Genomic DNA, 27,039 nt, shown 5'->3' on the forward strand with positions numbered 1-27,039 from the left:
GCTCCTGGTGGAAAATGTCGGCTCATCATCCGTCTGCTCATGGAGATGTTGCACTCTAGTGAGCTGGGAAATTTCATCCCAGGCTTTCATTCACACAGGCCTCAGAGATGGTTGTTCCTTTGAACAAGCAAAACATTTAGATTTTCAGCCGTGCCTGTTCGCGCCTCGCCCCGCGTCACCGTCCCTCCGGCTGGAGCCGCAGACTGATGCATGTTTTCTTTTCTTTTCCCAGCTGCCATCCAGGTGCAGATCACCCCAACGCAAGGAGAGATCAGTGTTGGAGACTCCAAATTCTTCCTGTGCGAAGGTAAGAGCATCTCCAGCACGCCTCGTTCACCACAGCTTGATGCAGAAGGTCAGATGATGAGACTGGAGTACTGGTGAAAATCCTCTCATTGGAGCAGTTTACTCTGAGGATCAGGTCAGGTCAGGTGAGGATGAGACAGCCTGAAGAGCCAATGAGAGAGCAGCGCTCAGGCTTCCTCTGCGTTCAGCTTGTGTGAGGTCCAGGTGATGTTGCATTACGTTTGCTGCCTGATGTCATTGAACATATGGTCCATGAATAAAATCACACCAGTCAGGAGGTGATAGTAATCATCACATTAACACAGCGCCTCCATTCAAACTACTAAACTAAATGGTATCTAGCCATGCAGGCAGCTGCAGTCTCATCAGTCCAGGTTTTGTGTCTTTGTGCTCTTGTTGCTGGAAAACAGCAGCACGTCTTCTCACAGTGAGCCTCATCGTCACTGCACAGAATATTCTGTGAGGTTTGTGTTTGTATTTTTAGGAGGTAGAGCCGTGTGCGCACGTCGAGCCACAGTTAGCCTGATGACAGCTAGCCAGTCGGAGGAGTTCCAAGATGTTTTGACTTTAACTGATCTGAACATACGAACCGTCAGCTGACGGCTGGCTCATCTGTGGCCTCTGATGGGGCCACTGTCTGTTTAAAGGTAGCTTTTGTGCATCAGACGTTCCATTCAAAGCAGAAACCTCAGCGGCGGATATGTCGCAGCCAAGGCCACGAAAAACAGAAGCATCCACCACGAGGAGCCTCCAGTCGCGTCCCTCCATTGACCCGCTGTTACCGCGCTCCTTGACGAACATTTAGATGAGAAGGAAGCCGTGAAAAGCAAAGCTCGGTATCTTTGCTCGAGTGAAATATGAAGCCTTGACTTCCTTTTCACCAAGTTATTTTTTCTTTGTTGTTGCATGAGGCAGCGCGGCTTTGGTCTGAACTCTTGAAAAGGATGTCAGAATGCATTTAGGGCCCTTTGTGTTCCTAAAGAGATGAGATGGCATGAATATGTTTCAGGGAAACAAAAAGGGTGTCAGCTTGCTCTGGTCTTTATAAAAAATGAACGATGTGGAAAAGATTGTTTGATTCTTTCTCTCCTTCAATGAAAGTCGCCTCCTACTGAATAATCCTCTGTCCTGCAGAGCAAACAGAAATTATTTATACCACTCTTTTATGTTTTAGTGTGCATATTTGGTTTGATCTTAAGAAGACGCCCGCTGTAGGGAAATGGGGTTTGATTTTACAATAATGTTTTTGAGCCATCGTCAAACAAAGAAATCTTGATTTGTGGAGTTTAGATATCAGCTTTCTTCTCTCAGGGTTCGCTCACTTCATTCAGATAATTCAGGCTGAGCAGATGCGAAAGCTTCAAATACAATCCAGATATCCAAGAAATCAAACTTCAGCTGCGGCCGTCCTCACTCCTCATTTTCTGTCTTTCAGTTTTGGGAGATGCTAAAGACATCGACTGGTACGCCCCCAGCGGGGAGAAGATCCTCCCCAACAGGCAAGACATTTTCGTGAGCCGCAGCGATGAGTCCATGTCCACCCTCACCATCTACCACGCCAACGTGGACAGCGCCGGCATCTACAAGTGCGTGGCGAAGAACGGGGACAAGGAGGCTCAGGCCACGGTCCAAGTGAAGGTCTTCCGTAAGTCTGGTCTCATCTGTCTGAGTTCGGTTCATTCAGTCCAGAGAAATGCAGGATTACCTCTGCACACAGTGTGCTTCGGCTTTAAAGACTCTGAATTTAACATTTCGTGACCCCGATCTGCTGGCGTCTCTGTGAAAACGGCTGACGGGTGAGACAGGAAATGTAAATAACACATGAAAGTCGGTAAAATCTCTAAACGCTGTCTTTAGAAGCTGGAGCTCTTTCTTCAGACTTTTGACCTGAGCTCTCAGCCGTGTGTTACCGGGATGCATTTTTCATCCAGCACACTGAAATCTGATCCAGGAAGTCCTGTTTGAGGAAGAGTTTCACATCTCTGGTTGGAGGTAAACAAAGAAATCTACCAGGAATGTGAGCTTGCACGAGCCTGGTCGGCCAAAGCAGCTCCCCCCCCCCCCCCCCGAAATGACTGAGGGTGTTTCCCCCCGCTGTCTGAGACTCTCTGACTGTCTTTACCACCTGTGATTATATAATTATATAAGACCTAAACAAAGAAAATGTGTGTTAGAGAAGCAGAAGCTCAAACATGGTGCGTCGTCACGCCGCTAATCAGCTGTTAGATTTCGTAGAGTGTCAGCGTGCAAGTTAAGATATTAATAAACGGCTGTAAATCTCATGTCTCCCTACAGAGAAGATCACCTTCCAGAGTGCCCCCAGCCCGCAGGAGTTCAACGAAGGCGACGACGCCGACATAGTCTGCGACGTGGCCAGCTCACCTCCACCCACCATCATCTGGAAGCACAAGGGCTCCAGGATCCAGATCGAGAAAGACGGTGAGCCAGCCCCCCTCCGACTCCCCGAGCGGTCGCCTCACCTTCCCGCCAGTGCTGTCAGCCAATTCATGCTTTCCAATCAATTTGCCACACTCTTCCTCATCTCCGTCTCCCCCTGCCCATCATCTACCAACAAAACCATGCATTTTCAGCGGGGAAGTTTTAGAGCTCATAGACGATGCACGGACATGAAAATTGTATTTTCCAGCTCAGCAAGAAGAGTTTTTGTCCCTAGAAAAGATGTCTGAGGGCAGATTGGACTTTAAATTCCTCAAAACTACTGTGGAGGCTAAAGTAATCTGAAAACACTGAAGAGAAAAAGGGAAAGTGGAAGGTTACAGAAGGGCGAACAGTCGAATTTATGTCTGCTGTCACGAGCGAAAAGTGTTTTAGCTCGTTATATAAGCCAGTGAGGTCATCGTATCGCCATTTTCTGTACTTTCTTACAGGATTTTCCTTGACGCCATCACGTCTCACACATGTAGAAACAGAAATGAGGGTTGAGCACATGAGGACTAAAGTGTTTTTACAGTTGAGGTGGACGTCGCTCTGTCCGTCTCGCAGGGATTGATGGGTAGGAAGTTTGCTCGTTGTTGTCACTGTACGGCGCTCCGCTCAAACCAAATTCTCCCTGCCTTTAGGCTTGAAAGGGGGTTTTGAAAAGTTTGTAGCTTGCTCCCTGACAGAGGACGGAAGCTGCACTCAGCCTCAATTTGCCGTCGTTACCGTGGATTGTGATGGTGAGTCACAGTCACAGCGGAGGAAACAACAGAACAGAACAAAACAAAAACATCAAAAGGTCCACAGAAACTTGTCAAACCACTCCTGCATTATAGTCCTTTCCTCCACAGTTTACCCCTGTGTTCTCCACAATCGCTGATTTGCCAAGAAGCACACTTTGGAGCTACGAAGCGTGACTCAGAACGAAGGTATTTAGCTCTGTTGGGGAGAAAGTGAAGGTTTTGAACACAACAAATATACAAATAAGAAGCATCGAAGAGGACGGAGCTGAAGTCTCAGAGTTTGGAAGAAGTTTCTGTGACCGTCTGGATGCTGCGGTGACTCCAGGTCCGCGCTGGGAACCATTCGGCCTGCAGCTGCCGTCCTCTGGAGAGGCCTGAACGCTGCAGTGCAGCAGATACACTCATGCACAGGCTGTGAAGGAGTTCATCTTCAGTCCAGAGCAGCTCGACCTCCCAGAGTTCAACTGAAGCTTGAAATGTGCTGTGAGGACTGAGGCGGGATGAGCCGGGAGGTTTTGTTTCACACTTGGACTCGGCCTATTTTAACCTTACCGTAACCCCTCCTTTGGTGACCGCTGGAGAGCCTGGAGTCACCACAGTGTTGTGCTAAGGCTGCCTTTATTCTTGGAGTCTGGTCAAGGAATGTGTTTTTCACTGGAAAAACCACTAATTGTAACCGACAGTGAAAACTTAAAACTGCTTATGTAATTTTCCTCCGAGCTGCAGTTGACCCAACCAAGCGCTGCATGTTGCATTGTGAAACCTCCCATCACAGCTCTGGAATATGTGTCAATGTGACATGAATTCAGAGCTGCTTGATGTCAACTTATTCTTTCTCCTCAAACACCACACGAAGCCATCCAAAACACTTCATTTTATTTTTTGACAATACTTTTACATTTGCTGAATATTTCACGGGTCTGTACACAGAGGGTTTCGGGGTTGTTTACGTGCGTTTGCAGACAGGAAGCAGAAGACAGAACACTGTGGGAATCACTGCGCAAGTTAAAGCTGAAGCACCATAATGTTCAAATACACCACAAGCAAGCTAGCAGCTAAACGGAGCAGCATGAGGGCCAAAAGTAGTCAAAATACAGGATGTGCCTCCATTACAACCCTGATCCAAAGACAGTTGATGTGCTGTGTAAAACAACACTCCAGAAACACCTGTGTGGAACATTCCACAGGTAAACAGGTTCACTGGTAACAGGTGAGAGGATCATGATTGTTTTTGTGTAAAATTCAAAGTAATTTAACATTTCAGGGACGGTTTGAGTGTATCTGCTGCTTTGTGTGTCTCGAGAACTGCATGGCTGCCAGATGCTGGATGAGACGTGATGCAGGTATCCAGGAGTACATGAAGCAGTACTGTCATGGTATTTGTGGCAGTGATAGTGGTACAAATATCAGGAGTGGTAGCTGTGTAGGCCATTATCACAACAGGTGTCAGGGTATTGTTCGTATCATTAGTAAGTGTGTTGAGCTGCCTTAAGGCTGTTATTTATCCTGCTAGGAGAGGATAAAATGTCATTAAATGACATTAAAAATGGCTTCGCGGAGGAGCCAGAATGCAAATTTTCCAATCCAGTGCTCTTAGTTACCTTCCATGACTGGCAGGGAGCTCTGTGACAACAGCGAAGGTGGAATTGTTTGTGCAGTAAAGTGCACAAATATGAAAAGTGATGGAAAGGAAATGTTCACTGCCTCAAGCCAAGTCCCCCCCCCCCAGCATTCAGTACATTATTATATGCATCAAGTGGTTTTATAGCACACAGGCTGTCTTTAGTTTACACAGTGGACTTCTCTATTAAGTAGGTGGACAAATCGAAATCTCGTGCGCGCTCATTAGCATGGAAATTGGACTGGCGGCATTGGATTCCTGCAGAGGAGCTCTCATCCCCAAAGAAGGCATCTGCTGGCCTGTGAAAGTTACACTTCACACCCTAAACAGCCACAAATCTTAATCCAGTGAGTTTTAAAGCACACGCTGTCCACTTGGAATAAGTGCAGTTTTCAGTGGGGACTGAAAAAGGACAAACAATGACTCAGCTCCTCGTCCTCTGGCTCTAAATCAGATGTGGTCCCTGGATTTTCAGACTATGCTGGAAGCTTTTTCCTCACAGACGTGTGAGAAACAGCACCTGGTTTCAGTTTACGCGCCGCGCTCTGTTACTGTGTGTTTACGGCTGCTTTAATTAGAGGTGTGACTGTCTGTCAGCTCTGCAGTCCTTGTAAAACACTGCAGGAATACGTCTGGTGCCCTGCACTTCTGTGTTTATCAGGCCACTTGCACGATTACCACGGGTAATTGGGACTTTTTAATCTGGCTAAACTTCCTGTCTGACCGCGTAAGTGAGGTGCTTTTTACTTCTTAAATGTTCCCCTTGAACATTTACGTGATTTTACGTCCGCAGTCAGATTTTCAAGTTTCAGGGAAATAATCGTACTTAATGTCACTCCTCAGTGAGCTTTAAATTCCTGCATACAAACATGGCCGCCCTCCATTTCAAGTTCTGTGATCCGCTGACAAGAATTCACTGCTAATCTTGAGTCCCACATGTGTGAACTTCCTGTTCTCTGCTTGCCTTTTCTGTTTCAGTGCGATTCAGGATCGTTGAGAACGGCCACCTGCAGATCCGCGGCATCAAGAAGACAGATGAGGGCATGTACAACTGCGAGGCTCGTGTCATGGCCAGGGGAGAAATTGACTTCAGGATGATCAAGGTCGTTGTTAACGGTGAGCGCTGCCTCTCTTCACCTTCTGCTCGCCGCCGCCCCCGTTGCTCAGCATGGTACAGCCATGGTGACCCTGCAAACCTGGAAGTGTTTGATTTTGTGCATTAAATATGGTTCATTTAGCCTTTTTTCCCTCAGTGATGGTCAGCGGTTCAGCTCATCTGTCCACCCATCCGACTCTGGTCTCCAGAGCGAGACCTCTGAAACAACTACGAGCCAGATTGTTGTGAAATTTGATATGGAAATTCAAGATCCACCCGTGATGAATGATTGACGCCTGTGAATTCTCCTTCATCAACGACATAAACTAAGATATCAGCGACAACTCTGATGCTTACGTTTGAGCTCATACTCACATAATGAGCTCAGTCATCCTGCTGATGGCTCTCCACAGTCTCAATAGGTGGCGCTCTTGTGTGCATCATTTTTCCAACCTACTTTAGATGAAACCACGCCCTCTCTCGTATGACCAAAGCCTCAACAGCGTTCCTATGGAAACCGCTCTGAATCTGTTGAATTTCTTGTTGATCAGAGTAGCTCGCTAGCATGCTATTTCCTGATTGTGTGCTCAGTGGGTGTCTGGTGCTGAGTACTGGGAAATGTTTATTCTGTAGGACGGTGAGTTTGCTTGGAGCAAATTTATTTGTAGCATAGAAAACAGCAACACGTGGCACTGAATTTGATGAATTTCCTGACCACAAATGAGACAAGAATTAGCTTGCTAGCATGCTATTTCCTCACCGTGGAGCGCAGTCTGTTCAAAGGCTTTTAGTGGTGCTCAGGTATTGGAACGACAGCAAACTGAAGGGATCCAAAGGGAACACAGCCACCCTGGATGACGGCGTGTTCGGGCACGGTAAGTGGCAAAGAAAAGAAAATTATGAACTTATGGACCCAATAAACCATAACAAATTTTCACCATGCTTGTCTGTGTTTTACTTTGACCAGAAATGATGCTATGACCAGTCCAGTAAAAAGAGCCTGAAACGCATGTCCAAGGCAGACCCTCAGCAAACTGAGAGCTGTTCTCGAACCATTAGGCGGATATGAAAGGTTTTGGTTTCTTTTGAATGGTAACACTCTGAGCATTTATCCCCAGCAGTCAGAATCACTGTAAGTGCTTCTGGGGCTGAGTAATAGAAGTTTGAAGACACTGAAGTAGAAGTTTTTTTTTTCTTTTTTGTCTGAATTTATATATATTTTTTAAATATATGCCCGCAGATGAATTTAACCGTGCACAGCATGAAACCTTACCCGAGACCAAGTTCAATAAAAACTGATAACAATATCACAGAATATCAATGTTTTTTAGTTTTGTCTAACAGTCTATGGAGGCATTTTCCAAAAAAATCCAATGTATTATATTTATCTTATAGGTATCTATTTATATTCATTGAATCAAAATTTTGGCCATCATATTTAAAGCATCCATATCTTTATATTAAGGCCATTCACTATATTTCTTACTGTAAGCACTGTGTTTTATCCTTGTTAGCGTTGGAATCTGTAAATAACTCACGGAGGTGGAAGATTCAGAATCTCATTGGCTAATTGAAGCGTCAGTCATCTGCATGATTTGCTGCAAATGGCTTGATCTTCACAAAGAAGAAGGAGGCCCTTCTGTTCAACTCAAACTGCTATTGGCTCTCTGGTTGCTAGGCTTCACAGGGCAGATCCTAATTCCTCAACTGAAACCTGATACTCCACTTAGCAACTCCAGACAAGATGGCGCTGGTGTGAACGTTAGTGGAGTTGGAAGTTGTAACGGAAATGATACTGATAATTCGAAAGGAGAAAACATCTTTTTGTGGATTATTATCGTGTTTTGGACTAAATAGCTTACCGTAGTGAATCTTCTGGACCTTTGTTGATGATTTCAGACCGTTTTTGTCTGAGTTTTATCGACCTGTGGATCAATGAGATGGTGAGTTGCCTCAATTTTGCGCTACTTTTAAAAATCGGCTGTTTGTCTGTTGTTGTTAATCATGCGTCCTGAGGTGATTGTATCTTAGCTTTCGTTGAAGTTAAGCTTTCTAATTACTGAATCTGTGTCAGTAGCCCAGATGAACAGTAAACGTGAAATTCTCCCGCCTGCGGGCTGTCTGAACGTGCCAGATTAACGTAACCAAACCAACGCAAAACTCAAAAAACGCGCAGTATTGTGTGTCTGCAAATTCAGGGTCAATGATGGAACTAATGTTAAACAAACAACAGGCATGGTTAAATGTGTAAGCAGTTTGGAATTGATGGTGATAATGTGGACAAATGGCACCTTTTCATTCACTTTCCTCACACACGGAAGTGGGCGTGGTTTCATCTAAAGCAGGCTGGAAAAACGCTGGAAGCTTCCAGAAAAGTATTTAACATGAGGCCTGTGAACTGGTTAAAAGCGCTGCTGTGTGTGAGTCACGTTCATCATTGTCAGAATTTCTGTACACTGTGTGCTCATTAGTTATCTGTCTTTCAGTTCTTCCCACCATCCGTGCCAGGCAGTCGGACATCAACGCGACAGCAGACATCGGCAGCTCTGCCTTGTTGGCCTGCGACGCAGACGGCTTCCCTGAACCCACCGTCACCTGGGCACAGTATGTCACCCTCTGCTGCCATTGGCTTGTTTTCGTGGGTAGAGTCCTGAGTGCGATCAGGGGTAGATCCGAGCCGTCACAAAAATTAAGCCCTTTTTTATTTCTAACTTTTGCTTGACCTCAAAGAGAAACACAATTAAGCTCAGTAAAGCTGTGAAGAAGAGTGAAATGGGAAACTATGTGCACAGCGCTGAGTGAACTTTATTTTGTCTCCTCACCAGAAACTTCAAAGAGAAGGTAGCAAAAATACTGCAAGCATACATCAAGGCAGTGCAGCAGGTTTTAGCACGACTCTGTTTTTCTCCTCAGAGGTAATCTGACAAAGAGGTAAAAACGGCCTGATAAGATAAAGGTGTATGAAAATGATACAGAGCAATGCAAGACACAAGATAAATGCACCAAAACAAACACTTAATACTGTGTCCTTTTGGAAAAGATGGACTCCCTGCAGCTCTTTCCTTTCGCGTTTAGGGACTTCCAGGATCTAATATAACACAGCCGATAAGTCCAGGTCAGCTCAGTTCAGTTACAAACTTCTAATCAAATAAGACCTCTGATTTATCTTTTGTTCAGGAAGCGGCTCAGTTTTATCTGTGACACTTAAATAAGGGTGAGACTGACCTTCAGTAACAGGACGCACTCTATCACCTGAATCACACCTGGATCAGAGAGCTGTGCAGGAAGCTGGTGGACAGTTTTTCAGGGGTATTTTTAGGCTGTTTCTCCCTCCAACTGTTGGATGTAATGGCAAAGGCAATTTGCACATACACCAAGGGTGGAACACTGTATGAGGTGAGCAGACAGTCAAGAAAAGGTTCCTTTGTGTTAGTGTTGTACATTATGTGACCATCAGGGTACTGAATATGCTATAAGACACACAAAGCAGAGTCAGTTTATATAATGCACCGTCATAGCAGAGCAGATCTAGACTATACCCTTTATATTCTCATTATTTACAGAGATACACATGAGCAACGCACTTGGTAACAGCGGCAGTCCAGCTGTCGTGTGACACAGACATCGATATGTCTGGTGTTGGGACAAAGATGCTCTCATGTAAAAGAAAATTAAGGCTTTTTAAATAACATGCATATGTATATAGATGATTTATATTGATGTATATTTATATGTTATATTGATCTTATCCAGTTGAGAGCTTGCTGTCAGTTCAGCCTGTGTACTCAGTGTTTCAGGATTTTATATTAACCTCAGTCAATCTTGAGTCATCTTGTCGTTTAACACGTAGAAATATGCTGAAAGAATTCTTTTGAAACTTCAACACAACGTCTGATTTACTCACGCCCGTCCACTGCAGCCTTGCTGAATGTTCCCCTTCAGATTAAGTTTTTCACCCTGTTCCTTAACTGAGAACATGCATGTTTTTCTCCTTCTCATTGATATATGTGCAAATCAAGCAGTGCTGCAAACAAGCCCCCTGAAATGGTACTTAAAAGCTAACTGGAAGTGCAAATTGCACGTTTCAGGTTTAGGACTAATCCACTGGGGCTGCTAGCTTTTGCAGTCCTTCTTAAATTGAGCCTTCTGATCAAGACTGAGATAAAAAAAAAAAAAGTCTGTCCCTTGCTGCTGATGCTGCACGCTTCTCACAGCCTTTGTTCAAAGCGTTCATGCCCTGATTGCCAAACATATGCACAACATACATTTCGGGGAGTTGGTGTTGTAAAGTGCTTGTAAATTGTGCATAAATATGAATTTGCATTGCCGTACTTACAAATACTTGTGTGGGAGAAATGATTAGATTTACATGTATTTACATTTGCATCTCTGCAACAAGCACAAGCAGGCTGTGATGAGTGTTATTAGACAGGTTTCCACTCTGCACACATTATTTAAATTGCATGCTGTTCTGATGTGGTCACTGTGGTTCTTTAGCAGCCACTCAGTCATGAATGTGAAGCCTCGCCGTTACACATGAACGTGTTAAAACGAAGAGGTTTAAACTACAAAATCTAATAAAAATATGCCCAGATGGAGCTGTGATATGGCTGCATAGAGCCCAACAAATAGAAAAAGAACATGTTCGCTACAGAAAATGAAGAAGAATAAATAACAATATACAGCCGTGATTGGGAACAAAATGGGACTCTGTAAATTAAACTGAGATCATTTGCTCGTCCTGTTTGCTGTAAACTCAGTTGAAAACAGTACAAAGACAGTATGATCAACTTCATTGATTTTTATGAACACATGATTCTATGAAGGATATTACCACACGGGCTTCGTAAAAACAGTTTTTTTGTAAATGATTGAATTGTGTTTTTATTTGTTCCACACAGCGTCCCAACTTCTGGACAATCAGAGTTTTATATGAAGCTAACAGCAGCTGGAGGAGGGAATAAGGCAGCACATTCGTGTTTATTGGGTTTCATTTGGTCTGAAACTCGAGATGTGGCAGCCGCTTCCATGTTTACAGTGATGACTGCGTTCTGATTGGACGCTGGTTTTTCCTAAGATCTGAGTTCATTCATTAAATTAGTGGTTTGATAACATTTAATTGAATGTGGCTCCTTTAAAATCACTGATCAAATCTACTGTATTTACTGTCAGTTTAACTGGGATCCATAAACAAACACCAGAGGTCTAAAGAGGCGATACACTCGTTAGCCTCTGAAGTTAACGAGCTGTTAGGTCGAGCTGGAACTAAATCCAAAATACAGCCAGCAAGCAGGACCCAACAGGAGAGTCAAAGTCACAGGGAGCATCTAGGAAATCAGTGCTGAGTTTACACATAACCGTTAGCTGAGACAGAATACCTTCAGTAAGTTTACCTGGCGTGAAGTGGTTAATAACTTCATTCAGCTCTTTGCTCTGCGTACTTTCATATTCATGGTGCATCATCTACTGCTGTCACTCAGCTGCACCACCGCTGTGCAGAGGGGGTTTTTTGATTCGGGCTGTTTTGCACAGACGTGAGTGAAAGAGACTATTGAACACTCTGATGCTCCTCACAGCTGTCTCCCATGTAGCATTGCTGATGTGTGACGTGGGTGTCGAGGCTGAGGGAGATGCAGTTCCTGCCCGGAAGAGAGTTGAGACAGACAGCGAGGTTGTCGATAGGACAGATGGGTGAGGCGGTGGAAAAACAGAGGGGTAAAGCTCTATTTGGTGTTTGTCATTCACCGTCTGCCTGCGATGCTTCAGGAAGGCTGCTGCTCACGCATTCAAATCCCTAATTCTCCAAAAAACAGATTCTAACCTCTAGTAAAGACTTGAGTGAAAGCGTGCTCTTTCAAAACTTAAAAAAAACATGCATCCTCATCAAATCTGTGCGTGACCTTCTTAAAAACACAGATGTAAGGGCTAAAGGAGCGCTGAGCAAACAAAAGCTGTGGAAATGTCGGAGATGTTCTCAGAGGCATTCAGCACAGGACAGCTTTTCTGGTCTTCAGCCTTTGTTGTCTCCCAGCTGCTCTCTTCCTGAAATAAAACCCCGAGCAGATCACTGTCAGCAACTTAAAAAAGTTGTTTGTCGGCCCCTCAAGTTGAGTAAGCAAACGCTGGTGACATGAACCCCTAACACATCTTTTCCTCCTTTTCCCTCTGCTGCAGTAACAACGTCGTCCTTGAAACGGGTGATAAATACAGCCTGAACGAGGATGGTTCAGAATTGGTAATAAAAGATGTCAAGAAAGTGGATGAAGGAGATTACACTTGCATCGCCAAGAACAAGGCGGGGGAGAAAGCCGAGGAAGTCAGCCTGAACGTGTTCGGTAAGAGAATAACTCCATTCGCTTACGATGGCGTGAACAACACTGTGGCTCTTTTTCTCTCCCTGGCCTTTTCTTTTTGTTCTTATTGACATTTGCTGTCCACAGCTTTTCCAGTGGCTGCGTGCAGGGTCACACAGCGTGAAGCCTGTAGTTTAAAGAAGAGTGTGTCCTATTGAAAACTAATTAAGCCAGCCCTTAGGACATCCAAAGATACCACACTAGGGTTTCTCTGTATGAGGAAATTTGCTCTGGCCTTATGTAATCACGTGCATGCAGCTCTATTACAGGTCAATGGGGTATGAAACCATAACTGTAATGAAGCCTGTCTGTGTGCTTTTCTACAACAGTGCTAACAATGTGGAACAGCTACTTAAAGATGCACTAATAAATATTTTTTTAACAGCAGACAAAGCGTAAAGGAAGCTTCATCGAATTATCATCTGCTGAGCGTTTTAGCCTCTTGTAGCTCCACCCTCATCAGCCTCATTTCCTGGAGCTGCAGCCAGATGGTTTCAGCAAAAACACTCAGATCAATCCACGGATTTCCTCAGGAGTCGGTAGAGACCAAAAGGGAGCTGAAAGAAGAATAAATTGAACTTACAGCATTGATTGGCAGCTGTTTGCTAACACATTCAGCTTGATGAAGTGGTGAACTGTCACTTTAACGCTGTTTTATAAGGGCAATAATACGACATTGCTAAGAGATGTTAGCAGCAGATCAACAGTCAAAACCTCCTTTTTGACCCTTTTTGCAGCGTCCTGATCAGCGACTGTTTAGAAAGCTGCTTGTCCATCTCTCTTGTTTCCAGTGCAACCCAAAATCACCTACCTGAATAACCAGACTGCCTCAGAGTTCGACGAACAAGTCACCCTGACCTGCGAGGCCTCGGGCGACCCCACACCCACCATCTCCTGGAGTTTTGAAAACAGGGTATTCACCGAAGGAGAACAGGTACTGATTTACTTTCCCTAGAGACGGACTTGTCCGCTTTCAGTCCACTTGTCCGATGAGGTTTCTGTGATCCAGACCGGTTTAAATTCATGTCGTCCTTTTATTCAGGAAGTTTCAAAAGTCTGATTTAGTTGTTTCACAGAACTCCATGTGATGTTTCCAAACATTTTCATGCTGAATATTAGAAGCAAATGTATTCAAATCAGATTCCAGTGCAGAAATGATGTTTGATATAATCCTGAAAGGTTCAAATGGTCAAAGCTTGAATAAACCCACGCATGCTGCAGGATTCTGTTTGCCAACTGTCAGCGATGACCTGCACTCCTTTTGGCAGTACAGTGCATGCTCTGCAGACCCTGTTAGCCAATCATATGTGCGCGGGCTCCTCGAGGAATCGCCGTTATTGAACAGACCTCAGCTAAATTATCATTCATTTCAGAAAACGAGGGCATGACTCCAATCCGTCACGGAGTGAACACATCCAGCGGTATTCACGCAGCTATTTCAGTCATTTTGAGAAACGTTGTTTTCTCCTTCATCGTGCTTTAGTGGCTCATCAGCTGGCCAAACAGCTCGAACTGTTGCTGTGCTTCATCCAGCGAAAACGTCTTATTGAATCCCATATTGATACCTGAACGTGCTCTTTGAACTGTGAAGTTTGGATCCCCCCGTCTCTGCAGCCTCCTCCAACACTGATGCACTAATGGTTTTGTACATTTCCATCATGAATGCTGGAGGGGAGAGTGTGCAGACTGCCATAAAACCAATTTCCAGGCAGTGCCGTGATATTCCCCAGCGTTGTTAAGAGTATGCGTATATACACACACACACATACACACACTCTACTTCACTCCCTATTAATCATTAGCATTTAAAAGGGAATATTTTTATGAAATTACTATGAAAACTTCTCATTGGAAATTCACAGAAAATTAAGTGAAAATGATTTCAGTGAAATTAGCTTAATTATTTCAGTGTTAAAAGCCGGGAGCCTCGGGTCTCCCTCTATCTCCACATCAGACTGTTTTGAGCTCAGTTATGCTGTTCTGGCAAACTGCTGTGATTATCCACTTTGGAAATGAGTGGGCAATTTTTCTCAGGATGAGCGTGATATAAGAGTAAAGAAGTCTTTGCACGTAAAAACCACATAAGGGTTATGCATCTTTGTCATGCTTTGGTGTATAGCCTCGTTTTTCTCTTCACGTCCTTCAGGAGCGCTGGAGATAACACTGGATTAAAGCGTTGGCAGTAGAACATGGTAAAAGGCTTCTTAAGACGTGCGAGCTGTGAATGCCATCCCTGTGCATTTTCTCCATTACAGTGGTCACAGCGTGTTGGCAGTCGCCAGCCTGAAGAGAGGATCTCATCCCCAGTCTATTGTTACGCTCTTATCAGCTCATTAAAATGGTATAATTTTGAAAAATCCATCTTAACGGTCTTTTCTGACAACATGCATCATGTGAGCACTAGACGGATTAGTCACTTCAGAGGGGTAATTTTCTGCTGTGAATGCAGTAAACAGTATTAAGATAATTACCTTGCTGCCTCTAGCAGGTCTGTGGATTCAGGAGGAACACCTCATACGTTGGTACGTGCTTCAGTTTGTGTTAGATACTGTAAAAACTATAATGCATCTTCATATTAAGTCAGCTAATAAGTCAGGTTATGTGTGTTCTGCTCCCTGAGTCTCCCATCGCCTGGTTATGAGCTGATACTGGTCCTAAAATTAGCTACCAGGCAGCAAAGAAATGATTTGTTTTAGTAACCAAAGCAGAATAATAATAATAATGATGATGAAGTGTTATGGGCTGATACTCTTGAATCAGGCTCAGTCTGTGCTGCATTCTGAATCACTCCCCGTCATGTGCAGTGTACTAATTTGTGGTTAAAGTGGGTCGTTGTGCAGAAGGTAACAGTCCTCCATCACCTTATCCAAACTCTCTGAGTGTTGCAGAGAGGCCTGTATGTATTTATACAGAGCAAAGTTCAGGTCTGACTTCTAGTTTCAGGTTTAATGCTCGACCACTCGCTCTCAGCTCTCAGCTCTCTGGTCATTGTAGAGGTGGTCTGTGGGAGCCCCCTGCCTTACCTTATCAAACACAGTTTGGATGTTACAGATAACAGATGCCTGTAACAGTAGGTGCACTATTCTTGGAGACGCACACAGTAAACGCAGTGAAAGCACCTGTCCTGCTATGTCCCAGAGGACACGAAGGGACTGAGTTGCACAATATTTGGGCTGTTGTGGCCTACTTTACTTCACGGCTCCGTCCGTCCAGCTGTGTGCTGAACGAGTGTGAAGAATTATGACTCAACGCTGCCATGAACAGCAGCTCATAACATCAGATACATCACAGTCGAATTAATGTTCTGATTTGATGTACCGTGATCGACCAGAAATACTGCACTGTATGTATTTGCTCGTGGTACAGTTAAAACATATATGGTTGCATGCAGCTGCTTATTTATAGGACCAAAGTGTTGAAACAGGTGGTCGCTGTAATGTTTAGCAAATGTCTTTTACAAGTATTGTAGATGTTATATTTTGTGATTATGGAAAAGAGAAAAGAATTGACCAAAGACAAACAAAATAAAGTGAGAGAAAAATGGACGAGAGCAAAAATTTGTTAATTTGTAAGCCTAACCTCAGTGTATGACTGGCTCTTAAACAAAGTTTGCAGTTTTTAATCTTATAGAGCCCAAAATGTCTTTAAAATAGACGAGTAGTGTTAAGAATAAGTTGCCTTCTGTCTTTCACTCACCTCCAAAACAACAGCACAGCCACGAATCACAATCCTCATGACACAAGGAGGAGGACAGTACCACGTTTGTCCACAGGGGTCGCCAAACTCAGCGCAGTCTTCACTTTAGCCATTCGTTTTACTTCTAATCCTTTCACCATCCAGTGATGGTCGTTAGATTTCCTTTGGGAAGAGCTAGGCTCCTGCTTTTCATGCCAGTGACCATTTATGGAGATTTCAACCAGATTCATTATTTCTCATCATTTATTTCGACCAGAGAGCTTCAGTGGTGGTTTGTCATCAAAGGCTCAGAACGGACTATAAATTTAATCCTGAATGTTGCCAGAATCATGAACGATTTTCTATTTCAGAGTCTGCCTTCGATACAGACCATCTGAGTATTTCTTAGCCTTTTAAAATCTTGCCCAAGGGACCGATGGAGCTAAATTTGGCATATTTATACCACAACAGACCCTGAAACCACTAAAGCATTTTAGCTTCAGCTCATCAGTCACTGTAAAACTAGTCTCCTTTACTTAAACCTGACGGTGCAGCCTGGTGGAGCTCAAAGCTGAAATCCCGCTGCTGCTCCACCTCTGTCTCATGCCAGGACAAAGAAAACATAAGACGTTTCCATGCTCAACGCAGATCCAGAAATACTAAGAGTAGATCACAGCTCACTCGATTCACTCTGGGATTAAACACATGCTTCAGGTCTGACTGACCTCGTGGCTTTCCTCGTGGTGGATAAACTCCATTTTTAGACCATTGATTGGGAGGGTCCTATGGATAATTGATTATGTCGCTGTTATTTTTTCCATGCAGTGCTAGTTTGACTCTTTGTGCTGGAGGATTATCAGATGAGAGTTTTGATTTGAGCTAGTTTTTCCTGTTTTAGCCCGTTTGTGTCCCCAGCTTCTCCCAAACATCCGCTCGGCTCAGTGCATCCACGTTTGTTCTGTCACTGGATCATCCTCCACCTGAAAAACAGGACTTGCCTGTCGCCTTCCTCCGTTCATCATCCCTCTCTTTTCCATCTGTCACTGTCAGATCAGTTTTGGTTTAATCCTGCCGTAATCAGAAAATCCCGCTGATCATTCAGTAATAGCCGTCACTAATTTTCATCAGATCGTCGTTCGCCGTCGCTTCGTTTCCTGTTTGTCACGCTCTGTCCTCGTTTCACGTTCTGGTTCTGCGTGGTAGCAGCCAGGCTACGAGAGCGCCGACACACTGAGAGTGATGTGAAATGACAAAGCAACCTCTGCAGCAGGTGACTGGTCCACTCGTCTGTAGGAAGTGCAGCGGATGCTGCCGTTGTGTCTTGAGGAGGGATTTCAGGGTGATGCTGAGGTTCTTCACACATTAATACTATATTATTTTTCACACCATGAGATTAGCAGTATCTCTGTGTACTTGGTATTAAAGGAAGATAAGTGGTGCTCGCCAGTGTTCTGTACATAAATGAATGAGTTAATCAAAACACAGAATGCCATGATGAGAAAGCCTCTGATTAGAAAAACAAAGTCTCCAGATACTGATAATGGCTCCCTCATAATTAGTTTCAGTGCCCTGCTTTTCCTCAGCGTGCCTCCAAATTCTCCCTTATTACAGTCCATTAATTAATAACTGGCTGAGGAGCCCCCTCTCCGCTTCAGGAAAACATGCTTCAGTTTGGCATTTTGACCACTTCTGTAAGTTCCCTGAACACTGAAGCAGAAGCCCTGACCTCGCCACAGCCGTCCTCTTCGCTTTAACGACCTTGAACCTAATGACGTTGGATCGTAATGTTGCTCTGTTTTCAGTATCTTAACAGCGTAGTGTAATTGTTCTACGACAGATTAATCCTAATTGTAATGAACACGACTTTGTGGAAAATCATTCAGTCTCATCTGGTTTAAATCCCTGAAACCGTCATCAGTGTTTTTGCTGACTGTGAGTATTGTTTTGTTTTGGAGGCCAGAACCAGTATTTCTACATGTTTCCGCCCCTCGACTATAAATCATGTGTGTACATTACTGCTGCACTTTCCACAGCATGTTGGCGTGCTGTGGAAATGGAAATGTGTTATCCAACCTTTCAGGCAAGCATTGGTTTCCATTTATGTCACTAAAATATGGAAATGAATGCAGAAACCTGAGCTGGGTAATCTGTCACAGTGAGCGTTGTGTCTGCATTAGTTTGATCACAGTAACGTTACTGTTGTTGGTACACTTATTTTAGCATGAACACTAAAAGAGCAGGTTCACCGTGATGGATCACTGAGCTCACCCAGCACCTTCAGAGTCAAATCTGTGGCTCGACCAATTAAAAATCTACCTGGGAGGTAGAAAACACGCTCTGGTATGTCCTGGAAAGTGATTGGCAGTGATGTTCACTCTTTGTAGCCAATGACATGAAACCATTGATCACCTCCTGCAGGTAAACTCACTCTGTGTTGATCCTTTATGAAAGCTTACTGTCCACTGTCTCGCTGTTTGTCTTTGCTCTCTGTGTTTGTCCTCTCTAGGCTTCTTGGACGCGACCAGACAAATATGAGGTATGGCTACTAAATATGGTAGCCTGACTCTAGTTGAAATAGCCAAGACTTATACAGTAGACGACCCCCCCCCTTTACTGCAGAGCAGAAGTGTTGTCACCCAGCCTCCGTTTAATGCTCACTACACTTAGTTGTGCACTAAATATGTAGTCCATTAGACACGTAGTACAGTACATTTAATCCATTTAGTTCCAGTATGCGTTTAGACTTGCCCTATTTACTTGTCCCTGTTTATTTTTGTCCACAAATTCCACCCCGAGATGTAGAGACAGTCACAGTATCTCAAAGTAGATGTTCCATTTTTTTGCCGTATAGCGTGCTGTTATTTCCTGCTGCACGGTCTGGTTAGCTCTCAGACTTGATTCAGGGAAGAAATAGATTTGGCTGTTGTGAGGCCAGCAGCTCTGCAGCCTGACACAGAAAACACTGTCTGCTCTGCTGAGGGCCAAACATGGCACTAACTCACCTAGCTCTACTAAAACAGTGGTTTTAAATGACGTAGCCTACTATCATAAACCAGGAGTCTGCATGTTTTTACTGCATCTGCACAGAAGAGCAGCTGATTCCTTCAGTCAGAGGCTCATTTATGCCATAATCTTACTGGGTCCATTCACCCAAAAAAAGGTGTTGACATTACTGAGCTCACAGTTTGGAGGTACCTGAGCACATCATGGGAAATGATGACGACCAGATGCACGAGCTCCCTGCTGCAGCGGAGAGAAACATGCAAACTCTTGGTCCTCCACTAAGTAAGGACATCTGTCGGTTTGTCCGATTGATTGACACAATATAACCTGCTAACTTCACTCACTCACCGCACCGCACGTGATGATTCACCTCACTGAGATTAACATCAGCGAACTTGTGCAGCTCAGAATTCTTCTAACATTCAATTCGTCTCCGACGGGTTTAAAGAGTTTCATCAGCCCAACACAGGATTCAGTGCTGCTGTCCTGTTTCTGTGAAGTTTATGTCAACCACTGCATCACTTGAGTGTGTTTAACACGTCCCAGCAGGACCAGCGCTGCGTCACATCGTTGCTGTGTGATTTAACACTCTGCAGGCCACAGCTGCACCATATTTGTTATTACGTGATGTCTTATTATGGTGTGACTGTTCTTCTTTCTTTGTCTTCTTCTGTAGACAAATATCTGCTGTTCATAGATGGCATAGCCTTTAGCCCTAGCTCAACTTTGCTCTTTGTCAGAAGATTTCCAGGGGAGAAAGATGTTTGTCATCCTGTGTCTTCATGTCGCTGCTGTCTTTAACTGCTCGTCTCTGCGAGGTGAGAGGAGTCAGAGCAGAGACAGTGTGTTGAGCCTGATGAAGATGCTCGTGGAGAAGTACAGTCAGACAGAGATGTGAAATATTTAGATGAAGCCCACCATAGAAGATAAGCTGTTGATGAGTGCACTTGAAGCAGCGCAGCATTGATCAGCCTGTAGTCACCGATAATAGTTTCGGCCCTGCTTGCATTAGATGGCTGAACTCAGCTGCTGATGGGCATTAATCACAGGCTGCTAACAAGCGGGCATTATGAGATTAGTCAGGATGATAAATGAGTTGTGAAAGGTGATATTATGCTAAAGAGAAGTGCAAAGTATTTACAGTGTGTTTTTATTTCATTGAGGAGTGCACTTTAGAAAGCAGCCTGACACTTGAACCACATCAGGCTCTGATTAGACTCTCCTGCCTGCTGAATGGCATCCATGTCAGCGGTGCTGAATAGACCGTTCAGGCAGTCCTCTTCAACTCAGACAGTGAGGAAAGATCACATGAGCGTGTGTATTAAAGCTCATCAGCCATCAGTAAGTGTAGTGCTGAAACTAGACCGATGGAAGTTAATAATGGACAAAACTGCATTTAGCAGCTTTATCTGTTCGCCGTACAGTCCGTATTCACCACTCGTTTGTGTTTAAAGCTCCACTTAAGGTCAAACAGCTCTGCTTTCATCAGCCAAATCGTCATTTTCCACAGCAAGAAAACAAAAAGGTGTGTGTGAAGTGCAGCTGCAATCACTGGATCTGCTTCTTTAGATCCTGGAACTAAATTTTGGCACCGTTCAGGAGATAATACTCAACGCAAGAGCCCTTGGGGGCCGCAGGCAGTGCTGCCATCGATTGATGTGATTGGTCAAGCAGATGTGTGGTCACGTCGCAATAAGGATGACAACGACAAACAACAGTAACCACCAAGTTACGACAGCGTCTGTATCGACCGGAGCAATGGAAGAACAGCGCAGGATGCTCGTTGGACAAATGAAGGTGTCCAGGACCTTGTGTGTAATCGAGTGAGGAGGAAATTCAGCTGCAGCTGCAGGTAGAACAGACGCAGCCAGACAATGCAGGGAAAATGAAAGAGATGACCAAACACCTGCAGGGCTAATCACATCCCCATCAGCCTCAGTGGTGCTTGTGATCAACATTATCTGTTCTGCATGTCCTCACATTGGCATGTCGCTGACCTCACCACAGCGTCCATGCAGCCTCACAGAGACACCAACGTGGCTCTCAGCCTCGTTAATAACTAATTATTAGATTATTAGCTTATCTTCTCTCTTATGTTGACTGCTGACAGTCTTTGGTAATTCAAGTTGGAGCTGAAGATCCCCACATGCCCTCCTCGTAATCACCATCGGGATGCTGACACCGACGCTCAGCCGGCGTTTAGTATTTACAGAAATCCAGCGTGACATTAGATGCAGCGTTACCATCTTCTCGTGGCGTCAGGAGGGCCTGAGGTGGCGGAGAGGTGCTGAAACACAGAAGCAGCTCGTATGCAGAGTGAACTGTGTGTTCACTGCGTCGCTGTGCACCTCCTGGCTGCCACTCGTAGTACAGAATACACGACAAGCGAAACACGTGTATCGACAGGTTATGCAACCGAGCGTCACTTCTGCCCCACAAAGCGAGGGAGCGCTGACTATTCAAACACTGTGAAAAATGATTTCCACGCTTCCCATTGCAAGTCAACTGTCCTAATTAATTTAGTGACAAATCAGAGTTGCGTAATTAAAATGATTCACTGGAATTAATTAATAAATCCTGTTCAAAGGTCTGCCTGTTCACTTCTACCCCCGTCGTATCATTAAAGCATTATTCTCCATTAACCTTATCCCCGTTAGCATTCCCGCAGCGTGCCCGGTGCAGCTCCGTCCTGTGTCACTGCAGTAAGACAAGATTAATGCCGCCCTTTCAAAATGTTCCAGGACACTCCCTCCGATCTCCAGTAAACAGCACAACTGTCTCCACCACATCTGCATCGGCCTGCTCCTGCAACACTTCATCCAGTAACGCTAATACAACAAATATCATTCAATTATTTACAAAACATAAACGTTGAAGCACCTGGAATGCCTGAAATATTAATAGAAAATCACGGCAGCTAGACGGAAGATGTATATCCCCTGTTGGTTTAAACTGCTGCTCAGAGGCAAGAAGAGCTGCTGCTGTATTTTTAACAGTTGGGGTTTTTATAGGGTCTGCTGCATGGCTCCTCTTCATTATTGATGCCTTTTTTTTGCCTGCTACCTTCTGCAGCATATTTTCAAGAGTACATCTCAATTATTTGTCCTGGTGGGAAGGTTGCGTTTGCTTTCAGGCACCACAGAATATGAAAATGTTCAAATGTCAGTGCTGGTAAAACTCACAGAGGCGATAGAACGCGCGGCTCTCCATCCTTTGGCCTCGGCTTTGTGCTTGCTAACATGTACGCTGCAGAACAAGCTCGGTTGCAGCGTGGGTTTGAAAGTGCAGAGAGGTCAGCTGCACACCTGAGCTGAGGGCTGCGCTCAATAAGGCGTCCTCAGCGTCCCTGCATGTCCACAATACAGCAGGTTCAGCTAAGTAGGCAGGCCAATAAAGGCGATCTGCTAAGGAAAATAAAAGCAAGGTTTAACAAGCCATTTGTCCCAACTGCAAATACACTGTTCCAACTGCAATTAGACCGCCTGTAAACCTGCAACCACACCGCTAAACGGTCGGGGCACTAATCAACATACTGTAGGAGCTGGCGCGTTATTGGCCGGGGCTTTGCACTGACGCAGGGATCGATCCTCAGGAAGCCTGATGTCCATCACTCTGCTCTTTGAACGTATGTGAGAGACATTTACTGACATGTATAGTTTAATGTTTTTGAGTTTGCTGAGCACCTTTGCCACCTGAAGGCATGAGGCACTCTGTCTGCTATAAGATAAATCTAGAATATCAGCAGCCCAGTTTCTGATCTGTACAAACTCTCTTTTCTTTCTGCTCTGTCTCTGTTTGTGTGCTGTGATTCACAGACTGTAGGTCATCTGTCAGTCAAACCATCTTCATCATAATGTCAGCTCCTTTGCTTTCTCTGTTTTTTAGTTCCCACTTCATCTTCTATTTCCTCATCCAACTAGAAACATAACCTTGTCACCTCCCCGCTGTTTTTCTTTCCTGTTTTTGTAGGAAACTCTCAGTTTTTAGATGCTGGGACAGATTACTGAGAGCAGCAGACGTGCATCATTTCTCTGGAAGTATCTGCCTGTATAAGTGAAAATAACAACTTCTTCTTCTTCTTCTTCTTCTTCTTCTTCTTCTTCTTCTTCTTCTTCTTCTTCTTCTTCGTAGAACCTTGATAGGAATATCGTGGTGCGCAGCCATGCACGGGTGTCCTCTCTCACCTTGAAGAACGTCCAGTTCACATATGCCGGCCAGTATCTCTGCACTGCCAGCAACTCCATCGGTCAGGACAACCAACACATGTACCTGGAGGTCCGCTGTAAGTCACCCACCCCTTCCTACGTTTTCCACAGACTTCCTGCAGACGTTGTTTTCATTATTTGGGTCAGTTGCACATTTAATCTGTTGTTCTGTACCATTACTACTGTTACTCAGAATGTTCTGATATTAGTTAATGTCAGATGTTAAATCAGGTTTGTCCATTTGGCCTGAATCCTGTTTCAGCACAGCCACACATATTATAGACAGACGAGGTCAAAGAATAACTGTCAACGTGAGACAGATTCTTCGATGTTCAGCTAAAGGAAAGACTGAAGGGCTTCAGTCTGGACATAAAGACTAAAAGATATCCTCTCGAGGAGACTTTGATCCGGACTGGCTTCTCCTGTCCCCACCTTTGCCCAGGACAGTCACAAAGTTAGTAAGCTTTAGTTAACGATGTCCTGGGCTGTAAAGTTTCATCCTTTGGCCATGTTTTGTCTTCAGTCTGTCATGTTTCCTCGAGTAATTTTGTTGTAAATCACATTTGTGGTGCCCAGACGTTTTCTCGATGTGTCTGTCTGGGCTCAGCTGGTGATTTCCTCTGCTTCCTGAAATGGTTTTTGACAGCAGCCTGAGAACTTTTCTGGGCTTTGTTCATTAGCTGTTGCTTTTACCTGTAGGCAGAAAAATCAATAGCACTAGCAATAGACCAGTAAGAGCAAGAGAGCACGTCTTTCCACTCAAGAAAAGCTTGAGACTCGTGCCCTTTGTTTAAACCTGCCTCGTGGCTGCCGTGCATGTACAATTCCTTCTGTCAGCATCTTCAGCAAGAGATTTTTCCTCCTAATTTGGTGCAAAAGAGCATCTACGGACAGACATTCTCCACTTCTGATTGTGATGCACCAACGACAAAGCGTGGAGAAATCCTGAAAGGCTGGAAAAGCGTTGTGTCTTCAGCAGAGTTCTGCACCCTGTTGCAAGGTGTGCCAGCAGCAGGTGAAGAGAAGCAGCATTAAGTGATGTTAAAGCACAAAACTGAGCATGCACGTCAGTGTCAGTGTGCATGTAAAGGGATGGAGTCTGTCACAGGTGCAAGTATCAAAGAAACCTTTCCTCTGTCTCTTCCAACATTACAGCAGCAGTTCATAAGCAGTGACTGTTACCTGCTTGCAGAGGTGGAGGCTTTGTCGTTTGTGTGGTGCAGTTAGAGTGATTGCATGAATCACCCACGATGTTCAAACTGAGATGTTTGCACAAAGCCGTATAGTTCACCACGTTAGGTAACTTAAAAACAAGGCTAAAGCTACGTTTGCTTTGCAGGCAGTCCTCAGTTTATTAGATTGTTTGAGGAATATAAACATATAGAAATCAGAAAGTGACCACGGTGTGTGCGCTGGCTCGCGTCTGAGCCGTCGCCTCTGTGTCTGGGGATAAACGGTGGACAGTCGAGCAGAGTTTGCTGGGTCAGTGGCTCCACTGTGATTTGTTACCATGGAAACAAAGGTCTCAGATCTGACACAGCCTGGAGCTGCGATGGCTTTTTAGCCTTAAAATTACTTTGCCTTTATTTTCTGTGCAGCTGTCTATTAACTGTGGTATTTGAGGATCCTCGCTCCGTTCTGCTTTTTGGCTGAAAGCTGCGTTTGAGCAGTGGCATTGTGGTCATGTTGAATTTTTTAAAGGACGGTCGAGATGCCCGCAGTGTATCTGAAGGTTTCAGAAAATGCTGTGAAGCCTAAATTATACTTTCTGTGAGTACAACAGCCTCAGGCTGCAAACACTTTGTTAAGTGAATTATTTTCTGCTTTTGTGCAGAAGTAGCTGCAGCCTGTATATTGGGATGTTAGTGTTTTTCATTGTTTGGCCGCTGTAGCCCTGATGATGAGGTCAGAGCGTCCGTTCAGGGTCAGCAGTGTGACATTGGCAACCCTTCTTTATGTGAAGAACATTGATTCCTAACAGGGTGATTTGTTGTGGAAGGTCAGCACTTCAACTTCATTCCCTGTTTCACTTCATCTCTGGTGTCCTGGAGTACAGAGACAGAGGAAAGCTGCTATTGTGTTTTTGTTTCATACCCAAAATGCATTCTGGGAAAGATCGGATCTGCGTAATGAAGACAAATTGTTCTTTATCTTGTTTTAAAATCTATTGAATCTGTTACCTTGGTAAAAAACAAAAATAAATGAAAAAAAAAAAAGAATGAGATAAATAAAGGCAATGAACGCTTAATTGGATTAATATGCCTTGCTCTCAATGCACCAGTAATTTGCTCCAGATATAATCACAATGCAGTGTTGATAGAGTTGTTTGAGGGCTTGCAGTTAGCTCGAGTAATCAGGCAGTAATCAGGTAGCTGATTCGCTGTTGCCAAGCAATTATCGATAAGAAAAGGTGCTTTGTCTTGAGCACAGCTCTCACTCTCTGTCCTCTCTATCACCACTCACACAGTAAGACGTTATCTGGGCGTAGAACTTCCTATCTGCTGCACAGCATGATCCCATTAGCCAGGCTGAGGGTCTCTCCGTCTGCTGCGCAAGGGCTGAGGAAAGTGTTAATATGTTCTCTGTTTGAGCTCCGTTTTTCAGCGGCTGATGTTTGTTTAGCATGAGAGACTAATGGAAACACTGTTTGAGCTGCGAGCAGGTCTGTTCCAGTGTGCTCATCTCTGCCCCGCTGGCTATTCACTTACAAAGTCCTGCTTCTGCTGAGGACTGTTGCACATGCTGAACTCCATAGCAAATACGTGTATTTTAGGAGTGACGCTGCAGAGATCCACTGTTCGGCGCCTATAGGCAGTATGTGGATATTTGACCATTTTCAAATCAAATCAAATCAAACTTTATTTATATAGCACTTTTCATACATAATAAAATGTAACACAAAGTGCTTCACAGGATTTAAAAACAATAGAAATCAAAATAAAGCAACAATAAAAACCCATCCCTCCCACCCTCCGTATGTACAAGCACCCACCCTCAACTACATGCATACACACACGCGCACATACACGCACATACACACACACACACACACACACACACACACACACACACACACACACACACACACATACACATTCTTACTGCAGACGATGGCAGGGGTAACGAGACATGGCACGGCACTAATGACTGAGGAAAAGGCCACCTTTCGGGTCGTCCACACCGAGACACATCAGGGACTGTGAGCACAGGGGGCACCCGCACCCGGGCCCACCCGAGCCCGACAGACTGGTGGGCCCCACACCAAGGTAGGGAGTCCCCCAACCAGCCGGGCCAAGAGGGCCCGAGGACAGCCCCCCCGCAACAGATCAGACACATCTCTCAGTGTGGAGGACCCGCCGAGGAAACACTGGAATTAAAAAATAAATAAATAAATAAACAAGTTGAAAAAATAAATAAATAAATAAACATTTAAAAGAAGAAAAGTTCATAAGACAATAAGTAGAGTAGATAAGATAGAGTAAAATAATACAATATATAAAACATGAACATTGAGTGAAATGAGATGAGTAAAGGAATAAAAGGAATAAATAGTAAATAAACTAGAAATGAAAGCTATAGATAAACTGGTAATAAACTG

The 27,039-nt window shown here is 44.4% G+C and overlaps 1 protein-coding gene across 6 annotated transcripts in view; it reads left to right on the forward strand.

Annotated features, from left to right (window-relative positions):
- The window catches only part of ncam1a (neural cell adhesion molecule 1a), a 221,899-nt gene that overhangs the window by 152,194 nt on the left and 42,666 nt on the right, over nucleotides 1-27,039 (forward strand). For 3 of the 6 annotated variants that reach the window (XM_070982425.1, XM_070982427.1, XM_070982430.1), the window contains exons 2-10: nucleotides 233-307; nucleotides 1,742-1,951; nucleotides 2,602-2,745; nucleotides 6,088-6,225; nucleotides 8,692-8,809; nucleotides 12,380-12,540; nucleotides 13,350-13,492; nucleotides 18,740-18,769; nucleotides 23,368-23,518. In XM_070982425.1, the coding sequence (XP_070838526.1) occupies nucleotides 233-307; nucleotides 1,742-1,951; nucleotides 2,602-2,745; nucleotides 6,088-6,225; nucleotides 8,692-8,809; nucleotides 12,380-12,540; nucleotides 13,350-13,492; nucleotides 18,740-18,769; nucleotides 23,368-23,518 (1,170 nt within the window). The remainder of the gene's footprint in view (nucleotides 1-232; nucleotides 308-1,741; nucleotides 1,952-2,601; nucleotides 2,746-6,087; nucleotides 6,226-8,691; nucleotides 8,810-12,379; nucleotides 12,541-13,349; nucleotides 13,493-18,739; nucleotides 18,770-23,367; nucleotides 23,519-27,039) is intronic. The other 3 variants (XM_070982431.1, XM_070982426.1, XM_070982428.1) reach the window with 1 other exon arrangement.

This window comes from Chaetodon trifascialis, chromosome 16 (assembly GCF_039877785.1).
Source record: "Chaetodon trifascialis isolate fChaTrf1 chromosome 16, fChaTrf1.hap1, whole genome shotgun sequence".
NCBI classification, from domain to species: domain Eukaryota; kingdom Metazoa; phylum Chordata; class Actinopteri; order Chaetodontiformes; family Chaetodontidae; genus Chaetodon; species Chaetodon trifascialis.